The sequence below is a fragment of the Callithrix jacchus genome, chromosome 7, assembly GCF_049354715.1.
Source record: "Callithrix jacchus isolate 240 chromosome 7, calJac240_pri, whole genome shotgun sequence".
In the NCBI taxonomy this organism is placed as follows: Eukaryota; Metazoa; Chordata; class Mammalia; order Primates; family Cebidae; genus Callithrix; species Callithrix jacchus.
Window position 1 is genome coordinate 14367402 of NC_133508.1, and position 17863 is coordinate 14385264.

A 17863-nucleotide genomic window follows, 5' to 3' on the forward strand; every position below is an offset into this window, starting at 1 on the left:
GGTGAGAGGATCACCTGAGGTCAAGTAGTTTGAGACCAGCCTGACACCACAATCCTGTCCCTACTAAAAACACAAAAATTAACTGGGTGTGGTGGCGTGTGCCTGTTAATCCCAGCTACTCAGGAGGAGGTTGAGGCAGGAGAATCACTTGAACCCAGGAGGTGGAGGCTGCAGTGAGCCGAGATTGTGCCACTGCACTCCAGCCTGAGCAACAAAGCGAGACTCCTTTTCCAAAAAAAGAAAGCTGATCAAGTCACACAGTAATTAGAGAACATCCAAACCTCCAAAACTATGCATCAAAGGCAAGGAAAAGTGATCACAGTCTTGAACTGTGTACTTAAAAAACTGCATAAGAAACATGAATAACAACATGCAAAGAGCCTAGAATTTGTTTCTAAGCTCTGTGTTTGGGAAAAGCGAAACCACTCACGCCGTTAGGAATTTAGTAGAGACAGAAACACTGCCCTCACTTCCAGACGACATCCTGGGGTCATGCACGGATCCCTCCAGTGCCACCTCCTCCCTGAAACATGCTTTTCACCCAATGCACCCTGCAGAGAACCCCAATGCCCTGCTGACACAGTCACTGCCATATGAATACTCCACAGGAACCCTAAGGCTGGAACCACCTTTCCTGGGGCCATGAAGGGCATGCGAGCATTTTAGAAATCCTTTTAGGAAAAGTGCATAAAGGATTTCTGTTTAATCTTCAGCTAACAGAAAATTCAATTTAATTTAAACAATGTTTTTACTGTAATATAACGATCTCAATCACATACTCCATAATTTAAAAACTGTCAGAGTACCCCTCTTGATGCCTTTCAAGTACTTCTGCCATGTAGAACACAGCACAGTTACCACTGATTTCTCTTCTAATCCTTCTCACAAAAATTAAAAAAGGGGGGTACAATGTACAGCACTTGGGTGATGGCTACACTGAAAGCCCAGTCTTCACCATTACGTAATAGATTCACATAACGAAACTGCACATGCACTCCCCAAATCTGTAAAAGTAATAAAAAAATAAATAGGCAACACGGGAGGTGAGAAATGTGGTCTTTGACTCACTGACGGGACTGCAGACCATCAAAGAAACACCGGGTTACCTACCAAGCCTTGGCATAACAGCTCCCAGAAACTGCTCATCTTCTTGGAAGTGGTTCTCCTGTAAAGATTCCAGCAATTTCTGCAGGACATCTTGGGGCACTTTGCAGCCTGTACCCTTCAGTTCAGTGAATCTGGTTAGCCGGAAGCTCTTGTCCAATTCGTAACTTTCCGGGTTAAAGGACTCCCGAGTAGACATGGTTCTGGGGCCCGCTCTCCTCACAGCTCAGCCCCTGCCCTCCCTCTGTGGTTGGCTGGGTTCTTTACGTCCACCTGGGTATCACCAAAACACAGAGATGCCATGAAATGGATTTCCACGGGAACGTGACAGTAAATCAAGTGAATACATGACAGGGAAAAGTCAACCTGACAAGGGCTGAAATCACCAAGACCACCGATATTTATCACAGTAGTGCATATGATAAAATAGATCTTTTCCTCAAGGAACTATGCCAGCACAGACATCTATGGAAAATCTGACATCTGGCCTGTGGTTTTCACTGTGGCAAGAGGGCCAGCCTGCAGGTTCACATGACACCATGCCACCTTGAACAGTCAAGTCCCAAAGGTTCTTCTAGGACTCAGCATTAGAACAGCACTACTGGGCACTTCCTGTGTCAACCTGGAAGCACTGTGATTTAGAAACAAGCTGTCCTCACTAAGGTGACTTTTCTGGAAAATCTTCTGGTATCAGGAGTTCCAGATCAGCCTGGCCAATATGACAAAACCCTGTCTCTGCTAAAAACACAAAAAATTAGCTGGGCTTGGTGGCAGGTGCCTGTAATCCAAGCTACTTGGGAGGCTGAGGCAGGGAGAATTGCTTGAACCAGGGAGGTGGAGGTTCCAGTGGGCTGAGATTGTGCCATTGCACTCCAGCCTGGGCAACAAAGCAAGACTCCTTCTCAAAAAAAAAAAAAAAAAAAAGACACTAGGCCGGGCGCGGTGGCTCAAGCCTGTAATCCCACCACTTTGGGAGGCCAAGGTGGGTGGATCACGAGGTCAAGAGATCGAGACCATCCTGGTCAACATGGTGAAACCCCGTCTCTACCAAAAATACAAAAAATTAGCTGGGTATGGTGGCGCGTGCTTGTAATCTCAGCTACTCAGGAGGCTGAGGCAGGAGAATTGCCTGAACTCAGGAGGCGGATGTTGCGGTGAGCCGAGATCACACCATTGCACTCCAGCCTGGGTAACAAGAGCGAAACTCCATCTCAAAAAAAAAAGGACATTAATGTAAATGCACTGGACAAAATTTTTCACAATTCTAAATTCTAATCTTAGAAAAACAAAGTTTCCCCTCTGAGCCCAAAGAATATACAGCCCAAGGCTGAGCGTGGCGGCTCACGTCTATAATGCCAGCACTTTGGGAGACAGAAGCAGGTAGATACCTGAGGTCAGGAGTTCCAGACCTCTGGTCAACATAGCGAAACCTCTTCTGTGCTAAAAATACAAACATAGCCGGGCGTGGTAGCGTGTGCCTGTAATCCCAGCTACTCAGGAGGCTGGGGCAGGACAATCACTTGAACCTAGGAGAAGGCTGCAGTGAACCAAACTGCGCCACTGCACTACAGCCTGGGCGACAGAGCAAGAGTCCCTCTCAAAACAAAACAAAACCAACAACAAAAAAGAAAGAATATACAAGGCAATCCAAAACTAACAGGAGTCCTCTCTAAAGGGCACAACTTAAAAACTGCAATGGCTGCTTAACAGGGCAAGGTCTGTGTTCTCCAGGAGAATACTGAAAAGCTCCCTGATGTTTTCATGCAGTGCTATTTCCTAGAAAGCAAACATCTAACCCAACAAACTGGTACACACATCACTGACAAAAAATGTTACTCCTTACTATCATTTCATTGCAGAACCCAAACAACAAATTAAACGATACTAAATCACCGGCATTTACTGCCCTGACTACCACCGTTAAGCTTCTGGAACAGGCACTCCTACCTGATCCAGCCTTTGGGGCTAAAGCAGAAAACATGTTTCTAGGGTTTACAGACCTCCAGACTGATACCTTATTGTGCCTAGAATTACAGACACCCCAAGTTTTAGGGTCCGTTTCCCCTCTAAAATTAATGATGAAGAACATAATTCCCATTTACAGACTTTTCCATCCCTTGAGATGTACATCGCTCATGTGAATCTCACGAAGCCCGAGTTTGGGCAGTAATCCAAACCCTCATGACAAAAACACGGTTTGAGATGAGCAATGATTTCGGTGGGAAACTACTGAACGGGAGTGCGCCTTCAAACACGACACCAAGAAGCTCCCTGCCCAGAAAGAGCAGGCACTGGAGGCAAGTGACAGAGGAATTCTGAAGCCACCTTAGGGGAAAGTTTGAATACCACTTTGACTTGGAGGGCGTTTCAACAAAAACAAAGTCCTTTCCTCACAAAACGCCTCGAATTTAACACGGCCTCACTCCTACCGGGAAAAAAAAGAAAAAAATCCAACTCACGAGGCATCCAGTTATTTTCCTACCTCCAATCTCTATTCCTCTCCCCGCTCCCAAAAAGGTGGGCAGGGAAATTGTGAGGAGCTCACTTCCTTTGAAAATGCTATCTTCTCAGAGTTTTAAGGGGTGAAAAAAGTTTAAAACACCTTAAATCAGGAAGGCGCTCAGGAGTTTTAAAACTCCAAATGGAACCAAGGACACAATTCAGACTCACAGCCTAATGAAAACAGTATTAGATCTTGCATTTTGGAGGGCATGGGAAGGGGGAGGGGTGCTGGGGGAAATGTGCAGTGATTAAGGAACCAGGGGGATCCATCTGCATTAATAAGGGACAGTGCCCAGCGACCCCGCAGCCACATGTTTACGCCTTTAAAACAATGGCATGAATATTTAAAGCAATGTTTAACCCTTTCCTTCCCGGGCACATTTCCATAGTATTTTTTTTTTTTTTTCCTTCCAACGAGTGTGAGGAGCCGGGGAGCCGGTCAGCGGGGTGGGCCGGGAGCGCTGCCCCGCCAGCCCCGGACCTACCTCCCCGCTGGGCCCGCACAATGGGGCACGCTCTCCAGGACGCCCGCGTCGGAGGCGGCCGGGGCGGGGAGCAGGGAGCCCGGGGACGCCTTCGGGCTCAGGCTCAGGCCCTCGCCGCCGCCGCCGCCTCGGAAGGCCCAGCAGGCCCGGGCCGCGGGCGGACGGCGGGACGGAGGCGGCAGCGCGGGGCCCCCGCCGGGCCATCCTCGCTCGGGCCAGCTGGAGGCGGCCGGCAGCGCGCGCGCGCGGGCTGTCCAGGCGCCCGGCGCCCGAGAGCCAGCCGCACCGGGTCGACAAGACCCGCGCGGAGGGAGGGGGAAGCGGGGAGGCCCCGGAGGCGCCCCAGGACCCCAGGCCGGCCGCTCCCGCCGTGCGCACGGGTCGCCGCCGCCGCCGCACAAAAATGTCGGCGGGCGAAAAAATTAACCCCTGCGTGGCCGCCGCCGCCCTCCCCTCCGCTCCTCCCCGCCCTCCCTCCCTCCTTCCCCGGCCCCGCGCGGCGGCTGCGGCGGCAGCGCGGGCGGCGCTTCTTTTTTAAAGCGGCCCCACCAAGCCCGTCTCTGTCCCTCTCCAGGCAGGGCTGGCGGGGCCGGCGGCGCGCGGCTCCCCGGCGGTCCCGGGCAGCCCGGAGGGGGATTTGCAACGGCCGCCGCGGGCCTGCGGACCCGGATTCCCCTTTAAGCCTGCGCCTCCCCCCCGCGCCGGGCCCGCCGCTTACCGGCTCGCTTTGCGCCCTCCGCCTCCTCCCGAAAACGGGCCGCGGGCCGCTCCCACAATGCACCGGGCGCGGCCGGGCTCCCTTAAGCGTCGCCTGAATAAAAATGCCGCGCGGCGACGGCGGGGGCCCGGGCCCGCGCCTGGACGCCACGGGGGCTCGCCTGGCTTGGCGCGGCCCTGCGGGAGCCGGGCCGCCACGCTCCCGCAGGCTGGGCGCGCGAGGGTCCTTTAAGGCCGGCCACCTCCCTTTAAGAGGCGGCCCGGGCGGCTGGGTGGCGGCGTGCGGCCGGGGAAGGGGGCGGGGGCGCTGTGCAGGGCCGAGCGCGGCAATGATTGGTCTCGGGGGAGGGGTGGGGGGTTGCAAACCCGAGGAGCGGTGGCATCCGTTGCATGATGCAAAAAAGGATTGATTTCAAAAGTTGCGAGTTGCACTGGCAGCCGCCCTTGGCGCCCGGGCCACCTTTTTCCCGGGCCCGGCAGCTAGGGCCGGGAGCGTTTCCGCCACCTGGCCGGGCTCAACCGCGCGGCGCTCTGCTGGGCGCTGTACCTGCTCCCCGAGCGCGCAGCGGAGCGTCCTGGAAGACAATGGCCATGGGAACAATTTGCAGAGGAGGCTAAAAGCCTAGGAAAAGCCGCCTCGGCTCCAGGGAGAGTTTTTTTTGAAAACACAAACGGCACGTTTGATGCTTGGGGACTCCCAGCTTCTGTCCTTCCTATTGTTTAGCTCGGCTCCGGAGTTCACGGGAGCCTCGTGAAATGTGGAGAGGTCCTGCGAAGTTTCTTAAACACTTCATGTGCGTGGTAGGAAGTCTCAGGAAAAAGGCTTACGGTTCCCCGCTGGTTGCATTGTTTGTCCTGCACATGTTCGAGGGAACATGGCAGCCGCAATCCTGGATGTGTTCGAATTGACATCGACGGGGAGCTTCATGTCATGAAATAACTTTTTTCCTGGGCTTTCGAGTTTCTAAAGCATTGCTTTTGAAAATAAGGCAAATGCTTTCAGCTATCTTTTAGGGCTTCCCTCTATAACAGCAGTGTGCAGGAATGTCGGTCAAACTTTTCTAGGTTGTAAGTCAGCGTTTTCCAAATGTATTTGGAAGGCAGAAACGTTTTGGATCACCGCAGCGTGCTTTATACGTGGCACGGAAGGTTGGCACGCCACCCAGATGCCCTTTTCGTTCTCAACATTTCCGCTTGCCAGTTGCTCGGGGTTTTAGTCTTGCGCTGGATGCAGAAGTCATGCCACCTCGAAGACAGGCTGCTCCTGTCTTTGTGTTCTTTATATCCTACAGTAGGTTAGCAAAGAACATGCTAGACTGCATTCTTTTATTTTTTATTTTATTTATTTTTGGGGACGGAGTCTCGCTCTGTCGCCTAGGCTGGAGTGCAGTGGCGCGATCTAGGCTCACTGCAACCTCCGCCTCCTGGGTTCAAGCGATTCTCCTGCCTCAGCCTCCCCAGTAGCTGATATTACAGGCGCCCACCACTGGAGAATGGCTTCTCCCAGAGGGGAAGACAGGGTCACGGTTCTCATTAAGAGGGTATTGTACTAGTCAAGTCTGGGGATGTACTTGAACGGAAAGCAAGGGGAATGCAGCCCAGGGAAGGGATTTGATTTAGCGCGTAGGAAGGAGAGGAAAAAGGATAAAATGACCCTCAGGTTTCCAGTTTGGTGAGGGGACCGAATGGGGAGCCATGCTACTAATTGATCTAGGAACTGCTGGAAAGCAAAAAATTTCGGGATGAGTTCAGCTTTGGAAAGGTTAAGTCTCTGCCGGGTGGTGTGGGGGGAGGGCTCAGAGTTGCAAATCTCAGGTCAGCAGGATATTCCCACTCAGAACGTAATTGAGAAACCGGTCTGGAATTTGGTATGGGGGTGGGGCTCAGAGGTGCAAATATGGGTAACATCAGCATGTAAATAGTGCTCAAAGCCTCCGAAAGAGGTGAGATTAACCCCGGAGGGAGAACTCAGGAAAAAAGTGAAAGAGACCTTGGACAGAGCTCTGCAGAACTTGGAAATCAAGTGGCTGGGCGGGACAGAGGCTGATCCCCGGCGCATCGGTGGGAGGCCAGCAGCCTCAGAACCAGCTCTTCCTCCCCGCCTCCACCCACCACGAGCTCGCTGGGAAGCAGTTCTCTGCTGCACAGGCTGTAAGCCACAGATGTCTTGCTTCCTCCAGGACTACACTACAGCCTTGGCCCAGATCGTCTGGCAGACTCGTGCCTCCTTTTCTTTGCTAGTGATGAGAGCTTCTTCCTTGGGTACTGCTTTTAGCTAGTCCTCCGCTGCCCTCCACTCCTGGACTCACCAGCATCCCATTCTAGGGAGCCATCCCCGCTGGATCCTCAAGTTCTGTTGGCTCCGTCTGAGAGATGGTTCTCCTAAGTTGCATTGCCTGGCCGGGGCTTATTAGAAATACCAATTTACTACTGGGGAGGGTAGTTCATTCCTGGAGCCCCAGGGCTTTGGGAGGCCAAGGCAGGAGAATCGTTTGAGGCCAGGAGGTTGAGACCAGTTTGGGCAACATCATGAGACCGAGTCTCTACAAAAAATTTAAAAATTAGCCAGGTGTGATCGTGCATGCCTATAATCCTAGCTACCTCAGAGGCTGAGGTAGATCATTTGTGCCTAGGGGTTCAAGGCTACATTGAGCTGTGATCACGCCACTACACTCTAGCCTGAGTGACCTAGCAAGACCCTGTCTCACACAAAACAGAGCAAAACAAAACAACTAATTTGCCAGCCTCACTTGAAAGATTACAGCTAACAGTTACAATGGGTTGAATTGTCCCCCCAAAAAGGTGTGTTGAAATCCTGACTGCCCCCTACATCTGTGAATGTGGCCTTATTTGGAAATAAAATATTTGCAGATTTCATCAAGGTAAGATGAAGTCATAATTATGGTATGCCCTAAATCCTATGGTTCATGTTCTTACAAGAAAAGGAAGATTTGGGGTGGGCATGGTGGCTCCCATCCGTAATCCCAGCACTTTGGGAGCCTGAGGTGGTCAGATCACTTGAGGCCAGGAGTTCGAGATCAGCCTGGCCAACATGGCAAAACTTCATCTCTACTAAAAATATAAAAATTAGCTGGGCTTGGTGCATATGCCTGTAATCCCAGCTACTCAGGAGGCTGAGACAGGAGAAATGCTTGAATCCAGGAGGTGGAGTTAGCAGTGAGCAGAGATCGCTCCACTGCACTCCAGCCTGGGCAACAGAGCAAGACTCCATCTCAAAAACCACAAAACAATAAAAACAAGACAAAAATTACAGGTGGTGGCCACCTGTAATCTCAGCTACTCAGGAGGCTGAGGCAGGAGAATCACTTGAACCCGGGAAGCGGAGGCTGCAGTAAACCGAAATCACACCACTGCACTCCAGCTCCGCCAACAGAGTGAGACTCAGTCTTAAACACACACACACAAGTAAAATTCACGTCGCCTGTTTCTTTTTACTTTATTTTTCTTTGAAATGGAGTCTCTGTCACCTGGGCTGGAGTGCAGTGGTGTGATAGTGGCTCACTGCAGCTTCCACCTCTTGGGTTCCAGCGATTATCCTGCCTCAGCCTCCCGAGTAGCTGGGACTACAGGTGCCCAATACCATGACTGGCTAATTTGTATTTTTAGTAGAGATGGGGTTTTGATATGTTGGCCAGGCTGGTCTTGAATTCTTTTTCTTTTTCTTTTTTTTTCTTGAGACGGAGTTTCACTGTTGTTACCCAGGCTGGAGTGCAATGGCGCTATCTTGGCTCACTGCAACCTCCACCTCCTGGGTTCAGGCAATTCTCCTGCCTCAGCCTCCTGAGTAGCTGGGATTACAGGCATGCGCCACCATGCCCAGCTAATTTTTTGTATTTTTAGTAGAGACGGGGTTTCACCATATTGACCAGGATGGTCTCGATCTCTTGACCTTGTGATCCACCCGCCTCGGCCTCCCAAAGTGGTGGGATTACAGGCATGAGCCACCATGCGTGGCCTCTTTACTTTTTAAAATGGGGCCATTTGAACACTTGAGATGACACATGTGGTCACTAGAAAGTGGACAACACTGCTTTAAAGGATTCCCGCTCCCTGGAGCCCCAGACACAGGCATACTGGCACTTACACGAGTGTTCCACAAACACTTCACATTCAACACATTTCAATCCAAAAGAATGATTTTCCTTCCCACTCTGCCCCTCCCATCTGCTCCCCACTAGGCACTTTCTGGGCTAGTGGACAATCACCTGTGTTGCATGTGCTGGAACCCTAGCCCTTAACTCAACTCCCTCTCTTTTCAGTCCCTATTCTGAGTCGGTTCTACCACCTTGATATTCCCCATCTCTCAACTCCAGTGTTGTGGACTTAGCCTCGTTGACGGTCTTTTGCTGTTCTGCTCATTTCCATCAGCCTAAAGTGATCCATGCGGCTGGAATGACATTTATCAAAGGCAAACCTGATCATGTCCTTTCCTTGCTTAAAACCGTGCAGCAGCTCCCATCGCCTGTGGCTCCATTTCTCAAAGTCTGGTCGTCGTTCTTGGGTGTGCATGGGTGTGTTGAGGAGGACATGGAAGAATATTGTATTTTTGTGGTTAGGGGTATTCATCTTAACACCCACTGAAAGGATTTAATTAAAACATAAAGCCTGTGATTTCATGCACATGATTGTTCACAACAAAAGTGAGTTGATTTAAATAAAACTTTAAAGAAACAATAGCATAGGCTAAAGTAATAGCATTGACCGAGTAAATAATAGCTACAGGATACATTTCAGACTCCTTAATATGGTAAAAAACAAAGGGAAACAAAAAAAACCTTTTGTGACCTAGCTTATACTTCTCTCTCTCCTTCCTTCCTTCCTTCCTTCCGTCCTTCCTTCCTTCCTTCCTGGGATTCCAGGCACGTTCCACCACGCCTAGCTAATATTTATATTTTTATTAGAGACAGGGTTTCACAATGTTGGCAAGGCTGGTCTCAAACTCCTGACCTTAGGTGATCTGCCCACCTCAGCCTCCCAAAGTTCTGGGATTACAGGTGTGAGCCATCACGCCCGGCCTACTTTTCTTTCTTTTTTGAGACAGGGTCTGGCTCTGTCACCCAGGTCAGAATGCAGCGGTGTAATCGTAGCTCACTGCAGCCTTGAACTTCTGGGCTTGAGAGATCCTTCTGCCTTGGCCTCCCAAAGTGCAGAAATTAGAAGCGTGAGCCACCACAGCCAGCCTTCTACTTTTCGTCTCTAATCTACTCTCTTCAGCTCTACAGCCACACCGAGTCACTTCCAGATCTCCAGGCTCACTTCTCTTTCTTCACGCAGTGTCTCAGTAACTACTATTCCTTCACCTGCTCTCCCTCTTCCACTCTGCCCCCTTCTGGTGAAAATGGATGATAACTAAACCCGTGAGATTCAGCTCCAGGAGTCTCCTATCTGAAGAGTTCACCAGATAGTCTAGGGAGAATGAATACCCTATTCTTGATATACAGAGTAATAATCCCCGAAGATAACCTCATCCTCATCTCCAGAACCTGTGAATGAGTCTATTACCTTCCAAGGCAAAAGGGCTTTGCAGCTGTGAGTAAACTAAGAATCTTGAGATAGCAGGCTGTCCCAAATTATCCAGGTGAGCTCAATGTCATCACAAGGGACACAGGACAGGCCATAAGAAATGGATGTTCCCCTGAAGTCTCTAGAAGACACGCAACGCTGCCCACCCATTTTATTAGTTTTTATTGATTCATATTTTGAGATGGAGTCTCGCTCTGTCGCCCAGGCTGGAGTGCAGTGGTGCGATTTCGGTTCACTGCAACTTCCACCTCCTGGACTCAAGAGTCTCCCACCTCAGCCTCCCTGAGTAGCTGGGTTTACAGGTATGTGCCACCATGCCAAACTAATTTTTGTACTTTAAGTAGAGATGGGATTTCACTGTGTTGGCCAAGCTGGTCTCAAACTCCTGATCTCAGGTGATTGCCTGCCTTGACCTCCCGAAGTGCTGGGATTATAGGCGTGAGCAACTGTACTTGGCCTATTTTTATTTATTTATTTACTTGAGACAGAATTTCGCTCTTGTTGCCCAGGCTGGAGTGCAGTGGTGCGATCTTGGCTCACTGCAACCTCTGCCTTCAGGGTTCAAGTAATTCTCCTGCCTCAGCCTCCCAAGTAGCTGGGATTACAGGTGTCTGCGACAACGCCTGGCTAATGTTTTGTATTTTTAGTAGAGATGGAGATTTCACCATGTTGCCCAGGCTGGGCTCGAACTCCTGACCTCAGGTGATCCACCTGCCTCGGCCTCCCAAACTGCTGGGATTTTAGGCGTGAGCCGCTGTGCTCGGCCTGCCCACCCATTTTAGACTTCTGGGCTCCAGAACTGTAAGGTAATAGATTGCATTGTGGGAAGTGACGCATCCTGGACCATATCCCAAAGTAGGACCTGGGACCATCCACTGTGTATGCCCTGGAAGCCAGCATTTTCCTGTGGGCTGATTCTGTAAAGCAGCATCACCATAAAGGCAAATTTTAGGTTGCATTTTATCTTTTGGAGACTTCTCTATTTTCCCCTAAGCCCCTGCCTGGGGTTATTCCTACTTAACTTTCTAGATCAGTTGAACTCTTCTAAGGGCAAGGGTTTTGGATCCCTGTCTGTATAAGACAAACTGGGCTGGATGCAGTGGTTCATGACTGTAATCCCAGCACTTCTTGAGAGGCTGGGGTGGGAGGATCGCTTGAGCCCAGGGTGCAGAGAGCTATGATCTTGCCACTGCACTCCAGCCTGGGCAACAGAGTGAGACCCTGTCTCTAAAAATTAAAAGAAGAGAAACTGGTCCTGTTTTTTCATGCTGTGAAATTTCCAAGTGACCCAAATCCCAACAAAAATGGATACAGCTGAAAGACCAGTAAAGTGGCCGGGCGTAGTGGCTCACGACTGTAATCCCAGCATTTCGGCTGAGGTGGGCGGTTCACCTGAGGTCAGGAGTTTGAGATCAGCCTGGCCAACGTGGTGAAACCCCATCTCTACTAAAAATACGAAAATTAGCTGGGTGTGGTGGCGGGTACCTGTAATCCCAGCTACTCGGTAGGCTGAGGCAGGACAATCGCTTGAACCAGGAGGAGGAGGTTGCGGTGAGCCAAGATCCTGCCACTGTGCTTTAGCTTGGAGTGACAAAGCGAGACTCTGTCTCAGAGGAAGAAGAAAACGAGGATAATAAATAAATAATGGTGGAACTAAAAAATAGAATTCAGCTCTCTCAGAGCTCCCACATCTGGATCGCAGGGACCATTTCTGGTTTTGGATGTCGTTCAGGTTTGACCTTCTTGGCTGGAGTTTCTCTGAGTGAAGCCAGTCCTCTGTCCTACAAGATGCTCTGTTTTCTTTAAAGAGAGCGAGGGGAATGTTTCCATTTTGATGCTTGGCAGGAGGGTCCAAGCTGCAGATGGGCTGTGTACTTGAGCATTTAGATTGTTTTCACGCTGAAGATTCTGTGATTCACTGGGGGGTGGGGGAATGAGGGGTGTGCGCCCCTGATCATTTGTGGGTGGTGATTTCCTCAGCTCAGTCTGGCTTCTTGTTGATTCTGCTTTTCTGAATACTGCTCAAATCCATCCACATTTGTCCTACTAAAAATACAAAAATTAGCCGAGCATGGTGGTGCATACCTGTAATTCCAGCTACTCAGGAAGCTGAGGCAGGAAAATCACTTGAACCCGGGAGGCAGAGGTTGTGGTGAGCCGAGATGGTGCTAGTGCACTCCAGCCCGGGTGACAGAGAAAAGAAATCCTTCTCACTCTGAAGTCAGTCTCATAATTTTAGAAATACAAAGGTGTATTTTCTTTTAAGACTCCTAATTATCTTGTAAATAGCATAATTATATTACACTGATTTGCGTTTTTTATGAAAAGTATTAAATTGTTAGACAGGGTGCGGTGGCTCAAGCCTGTAATCCCACCACTTTGGGAGGCCGAGGCGGGTGGATCACGAGGTCAAGAGATTGAGACCATCCTGGTCAACATGGTGAAACCCCGTCTCTACTAAAAATACAAAAAATTAGCTGGGCGTGGTGGCGCATGCCTGTAATCCCAGCTACTCAGGAGGCTGAGGCAGGAGAATTGCCTGAACCCAGGAGGTGGAGGTTGCAGTGAGCCGAGATCGTGCCATTGCACTCCAGCCTGGGTAACCGGAGCAAAACTCCGTCTCAAAAAAAAAAAAATAAATAAATAAAATAATAAAATAAAAAAATAAATTGTTAGACATATACACTTTAACTGTATCACCTATGTTTCTAATTGTTTTAATTTTTTAAATTAAAAAGGCAGGAGGATCACTGGAGGCCAGGAGTTTGAGAGCAGTCTGAGCAACACAGAGACACCCTGTCTCTATTAAGAAAAATGAAAATAGGCGAGGCTAGGTGGCTCACACCTGTAATCCCAGCACTTTGGGAGGCCAACGTGGGTACATCACAAGGTCAGCAGTTCGAGACCAGCCTGACCAACATGGTGACTGATGTCTCTGCTTCTCTGCTCTGTCCCGACCCTCTCTTACACCTCTGCCCCAAGTTACTATCCTGAAGCACAGCTCAGATAAAGCCACACCGAAGCCTGAAAACCTGGAGGTGCTCAGCTCCAATCCTTTTTTTTTCTTTTGAGATGGGAGTTTTACTCTTGTTGCCCAGGCTGGAGTGCAATGGTGGGATCTCAGCTCACCGCAACCTCTGCCTCCTGGGTTCAAACCATTCTCCGGAACACTTTCTAGAATATATAACAAACTAAAAATCAACAAAAAATATATCCAATAGAAAAATGCCAAAGTTATGAACAGGGAATTCACAAAAGAGGCCATTTAAGTTATAAATAAATACATGAAACGATGCTCAACCTCACCAGTAATTAGGAGAATGCGAATTAAGATGAGATATCACGTTACAGCCACCACACTGGCAAAAATTAAGTCCCGTGAGTCCTGACCAAATATTGTGAGGGACATGGGCAAATCAGAGCTCTTCTCCAGGATCGCTGGAGCCCTTTACTAATTTACAGTTAATTAGTAAATTAGTGAAGCTGTTTTGGAGGGCAATTGGGTGCTTTCTAGTAGAGGTGAAGACACATAGATCCCCTGATTCATTAGTGCCGCTTCTGGGTGCATGTTTGTGCACAGAGATATATACAAGGATGTTTGTAATAGCAAAAAATTGGAAATAAATTATCAATGAAAAAGGAGTTGAAAAAATAAATGTTGCACATTCATATCACAGAATACTATATAGCAGTTAAAATTACGAAGCCACTCTAAATGTATCAGCATAAAGGAATCTTAAAACATACTGTTAAGGGCTGGGTGAGGTGGCTCACACTTGTAATCCCAGCACTTTGGGAGGCTGAGGCAGGAGGATCACGAGGTCAGGAGTTCGAGACCAGCCTGGTCAACATGAAAACCCTATCTCTACTAAAAATACAAAAATTAGCTGGGCATGGTGGCGGGCACCTGTAATCCCAGCTACACAGGAGGCTGAGGCAGGAGAATCACTTGAACCCGGGAGGTGGAGGTTGCAGTGAGCTGAGATCTGGCTGCTACACTGCAGCCTGGGTGACAAGAGCAAAACTCCGTCTCAAAAATAAACAGCACACATAATGTTAAGGAAGCTGTTTAATGAGTTTGGAGTTTCATTTTAGGATGATGAAATAGTTGTGGAGGATGGTGGTGGTGATAGTTGCACAATGGGGTGAATGTACTTAACGCTAGTGAGCTGGATGCTTAACGTAGTCAAAATGGTAAATTTTATGCTGTGTATATTTTACTACAATAAAAAAGCATAGCGTTAAATGAATAGACCAAGTGCAAGATAAAATGCATTATATGATGCCCTTCGTGAAATTTAAAAACACTACATAATAGGCCAGACACAGTGGCTCATGCCTGTAATCCCAGCACTTTAGGAGGCCGAGGCAGGTGGATCACCTGAGGTCAGGAGTTTGAGACCAGCCTGACCAACATGGAAAAACCCTGTCTCGACTAAAAATACAAAATTAGCTGGGTGTGGTGGCGCATGCTGTAATCCCAGCTACTGGGGAGGCTGAGGCAGGAGAATCCCTTGAACCCAGGAGGCGGAGGTTGTGGTGAGCCGAGATGGCACCATTGCACTCCAGCCTGGGCAACAAGAGCAAAACTATGTCTTAAGAAAAAAAAAAAACGTACATACATACTTAGTGAATGTGTTTCTCTATGACCACAATGAGAAGGAGTCACATAAAATGTAGGATGTTCTGATTTCTGAGAGGGAGAGGAAAAAAGCCACAAGTGAGGACAATGCTTGAACATTTTATTTTAATTAATTAACTTATTTAAATTTTTTTAGACAGAATCTTGTTCTGTTGCACAGGCTGGAGTGCAGTGGTATGATCTCAGCTCACAGCAACCTGCAACCTCCCTCTCCTGGGTTCATGTAATTCTCCTGCCTCAGCCTCCTGAGTAACTGAGACTACAGGCGCCCGCCACCACGCCTGGCTAATTTTTGTATTTTTAGTAGACACGAGGTTTCACCATGTTGGCCAGAATGGTCTGGATCTCCTGACCTCAGGTGATCTGACTGCCTCAGCCTCCCAAAGTGCTGGGATTGCAGGGGTGAACCACTGTACCCAGTGCACATTTTATTTCTTTAAAAAAAACTAAGAAAGGCTAGGCGGTCATACCTATAATTCCAGTATTTTGGGAGGCTGAGTTGGGAGGATTGCTTGAGTTCAGGAGTTCAAGACCAGACTGGACAACACCGGGAGACCCCATCATTATTTTAAAAAAAAAAAAAAAAAGAAAGAATGTTGAGACTGGGCCTGATGGCTCATGCCTGTAATTCCAACATTTTGGGAGGTTGAGGCGGGGAATCACCTGAATCCAGGAGTTCTGGGCAACACAGAAAAAACACATCTCTACCAAAAAACAAAAAACTTTACATTAGCTGGATATAGTGGTATGCACCGATAGTCACAGCTATTGGAAGGCTGAGGTGGGAAAATCACTCGATCCCAGGAGGTCAAGGTTGCAGTGAGCTGGGAGTGTGCCACTCACTGCATTGCAGCCTGGGTGACAGAACAAGATCCTGTCTCAGAAAAACAACAAGAACGAAGTGTAAAGCAGAGTGATGAGACGCAGCAATGATATCCTCCTCTGTTTTAGGTGGGAAAAGACAGAAATTTATATAAGGTAAAGGAGAGAAATAAGTAGTTTCACAGAACCTGGGGGAAGAGTATATTTCGTTCAGAATGGAGTTATAAACAGCACCAAAAGCCAAGTAGGCAGGTGACTGACAAAAGGTCACCATGACTGTTAGGTTTATGGCGGAGAATTCACAAAGCATGTAACTGAAAACAAAGAACACACCCGTGCCTGGCAAGGTCTCCCATGAAAAGCACCTCTGAGAATTTAAGGCTTGCATGCTGTGTGAACTCTGTCACTTGAGTGATTTAGAATGGTGTTTCCCAATCTGGGGACTGCAGACCTATTTCAATGAGATTCCCTTCCCCGCCCTTTAAGAGTCTATGTATTGGAAGCCGAGGTGGCTCAAACCAGTTGTCCTGAGGCTTGAGGAGGCGAGATTACGCATTTGAGGCCAGCCTGGATGACATAGAAGCCTCTCATTCATTAAAAAAAAAAAATCTGTGTAATTAATTCAGATTAAGACCTGAGGGGCTTGTGCATATCCCCACTTTGGCCGGTAGGAGGCAGCATAACCTAATACTCTGAGTCAGGATCCTGCTAACTAGAGTCTGCGATCTGGCGCAGGGGAGGAGGAGCAGCTCTGTGCTGATGTTTCCTTCTCCATACCCTGCAAAAGGCAGGAATTAACAGAGCTAAACACCCTCAAGACATTCAATGTTGTGGGAGTGCCAGGCGTCACTACAGAAATCACAGCTGAAGATAACACTATTCTCCCTGCTGCTCGCTGGCCCTAGGACCAGAAAAGCTCAATGTTTTTCCATTTTTAAAAATAAATAAATAAATAAATTTATTTTGAGACAGTCTCAACTCTGTCTTCAACTTTTATTTTAGATTCAGATACAGGGTCTCACTCTTGTACAGGCTGGAGTGCAGTGGCACAATCTTGGCTCACTACAACCTCCACCTCCCGGGATCAAGAAATTCTCCTGCCTCAGCCTCCAGAGTAGCTGGGATTACAGGCACTTGCCACCATGCCTGGCTAAGTTTTGTATTTTTAGTAGAGATGGGGTTTCCCCATTTTGGTCAGGCTAGACTCGAACTCCTGACCTTGTGATCTGTCCACCTTGGCTTCCCAAAATGCTGGAATTACAGGCATGAGCCACCATGCCTGGCTTTGTTCCTTTCTTTATGTTTATGTGTATGAAATGTTCGGCTCCCACTTATAAGTGAGAACATGCAGTATTTGATTTTCTGTTTCTGTGTTAATTTGCTTAGGATAATGGCCTCCAGATACCACCTTGTTGCTGCAAAGGACGTGGTCTTGTTCTTTTTGATGGCTGAATAGTATTTCATGGTGTATACATCACATTTTCTTTACCCAATCCACTGCTGATGGGTATCTAGATGATCCTATGTCAGAAATTTTACATTCAGCTGTGGCTCACATTATATTTCTATGGAGCAGAAACTATATTTCTTTTTTCTTTTTGAGTCGTAGTCTCATTCTGTTGCCCAAGCTGGACTGCAGTGGCACAATCTAGGCTCACTGCAACCTCCACCTCCTGGGTTCAAGTGATTCTCCTGCCTCAGCCTCCTCAATAGCTGGGACTACAGGCATTCACCACTTTGCCCAGCTAACTTTTTTTTTTTTTTTAAGTAGCGATGGGGTTTCACTATGTTGGCCAGGCTTGTCTCGAACTCCTGATCTCAGGTGATCCACCCGCCTTGGCCTCCCAAAGTGCTGCGATTACAGTCATGAGCCACCAGGCCCAGCCTAGAGATTGTATTTCTATGGGACAAAACTAATCTGAGCTATTAATACACTGAAGTGTGTTATGCATCTCTAAGAGGCAGTCATAATAGTGAGGCAGGGTTTCCAAACACTTATGACCACAGACCATTTTCACATAATATCTGCTTATCTGTTTATTCTCCT

The 17863-nt window shown here is 48.5% G+C and overlaps 1 protein-coding gene across 4 annotated transcripts in view; it reads right to left on the bottom strand.

Moving 5' to 3' along the window:
- Positions 1-4839, bottom strand: part of SEPHS1 (selenophosphate synthetase 1) — a 32679-nt gene extending 27840 nt beyond the window's left edge. For 2 of the 4 annotated variants that reach the window (XM_078329484.1, XM_035306814.3), the window contains exons 1-2: positions 4810-4839; positions 1111-1377 (exon numbers count right to left, since the gene is read on the bottom strand). In XM_078329484.1, the coding sequence (XP_078185610.1) occupies positions 1111-1303 (193 nt within the window). In that variant the 5' untranslated portion in view covers positions 1304-1377; positions 4810-4839. Of the gene's footprint in view, positions 1-1110; positions 1378-4091; positions 4491-4809 lie in introns of those variants that run through there. The other 2 variants (XM_002750046.7, XM_035306816.3) reach the window with 2 other exon arrangements.
- Positions 4840-17863: the final 13024 nt, after the last annotated feature.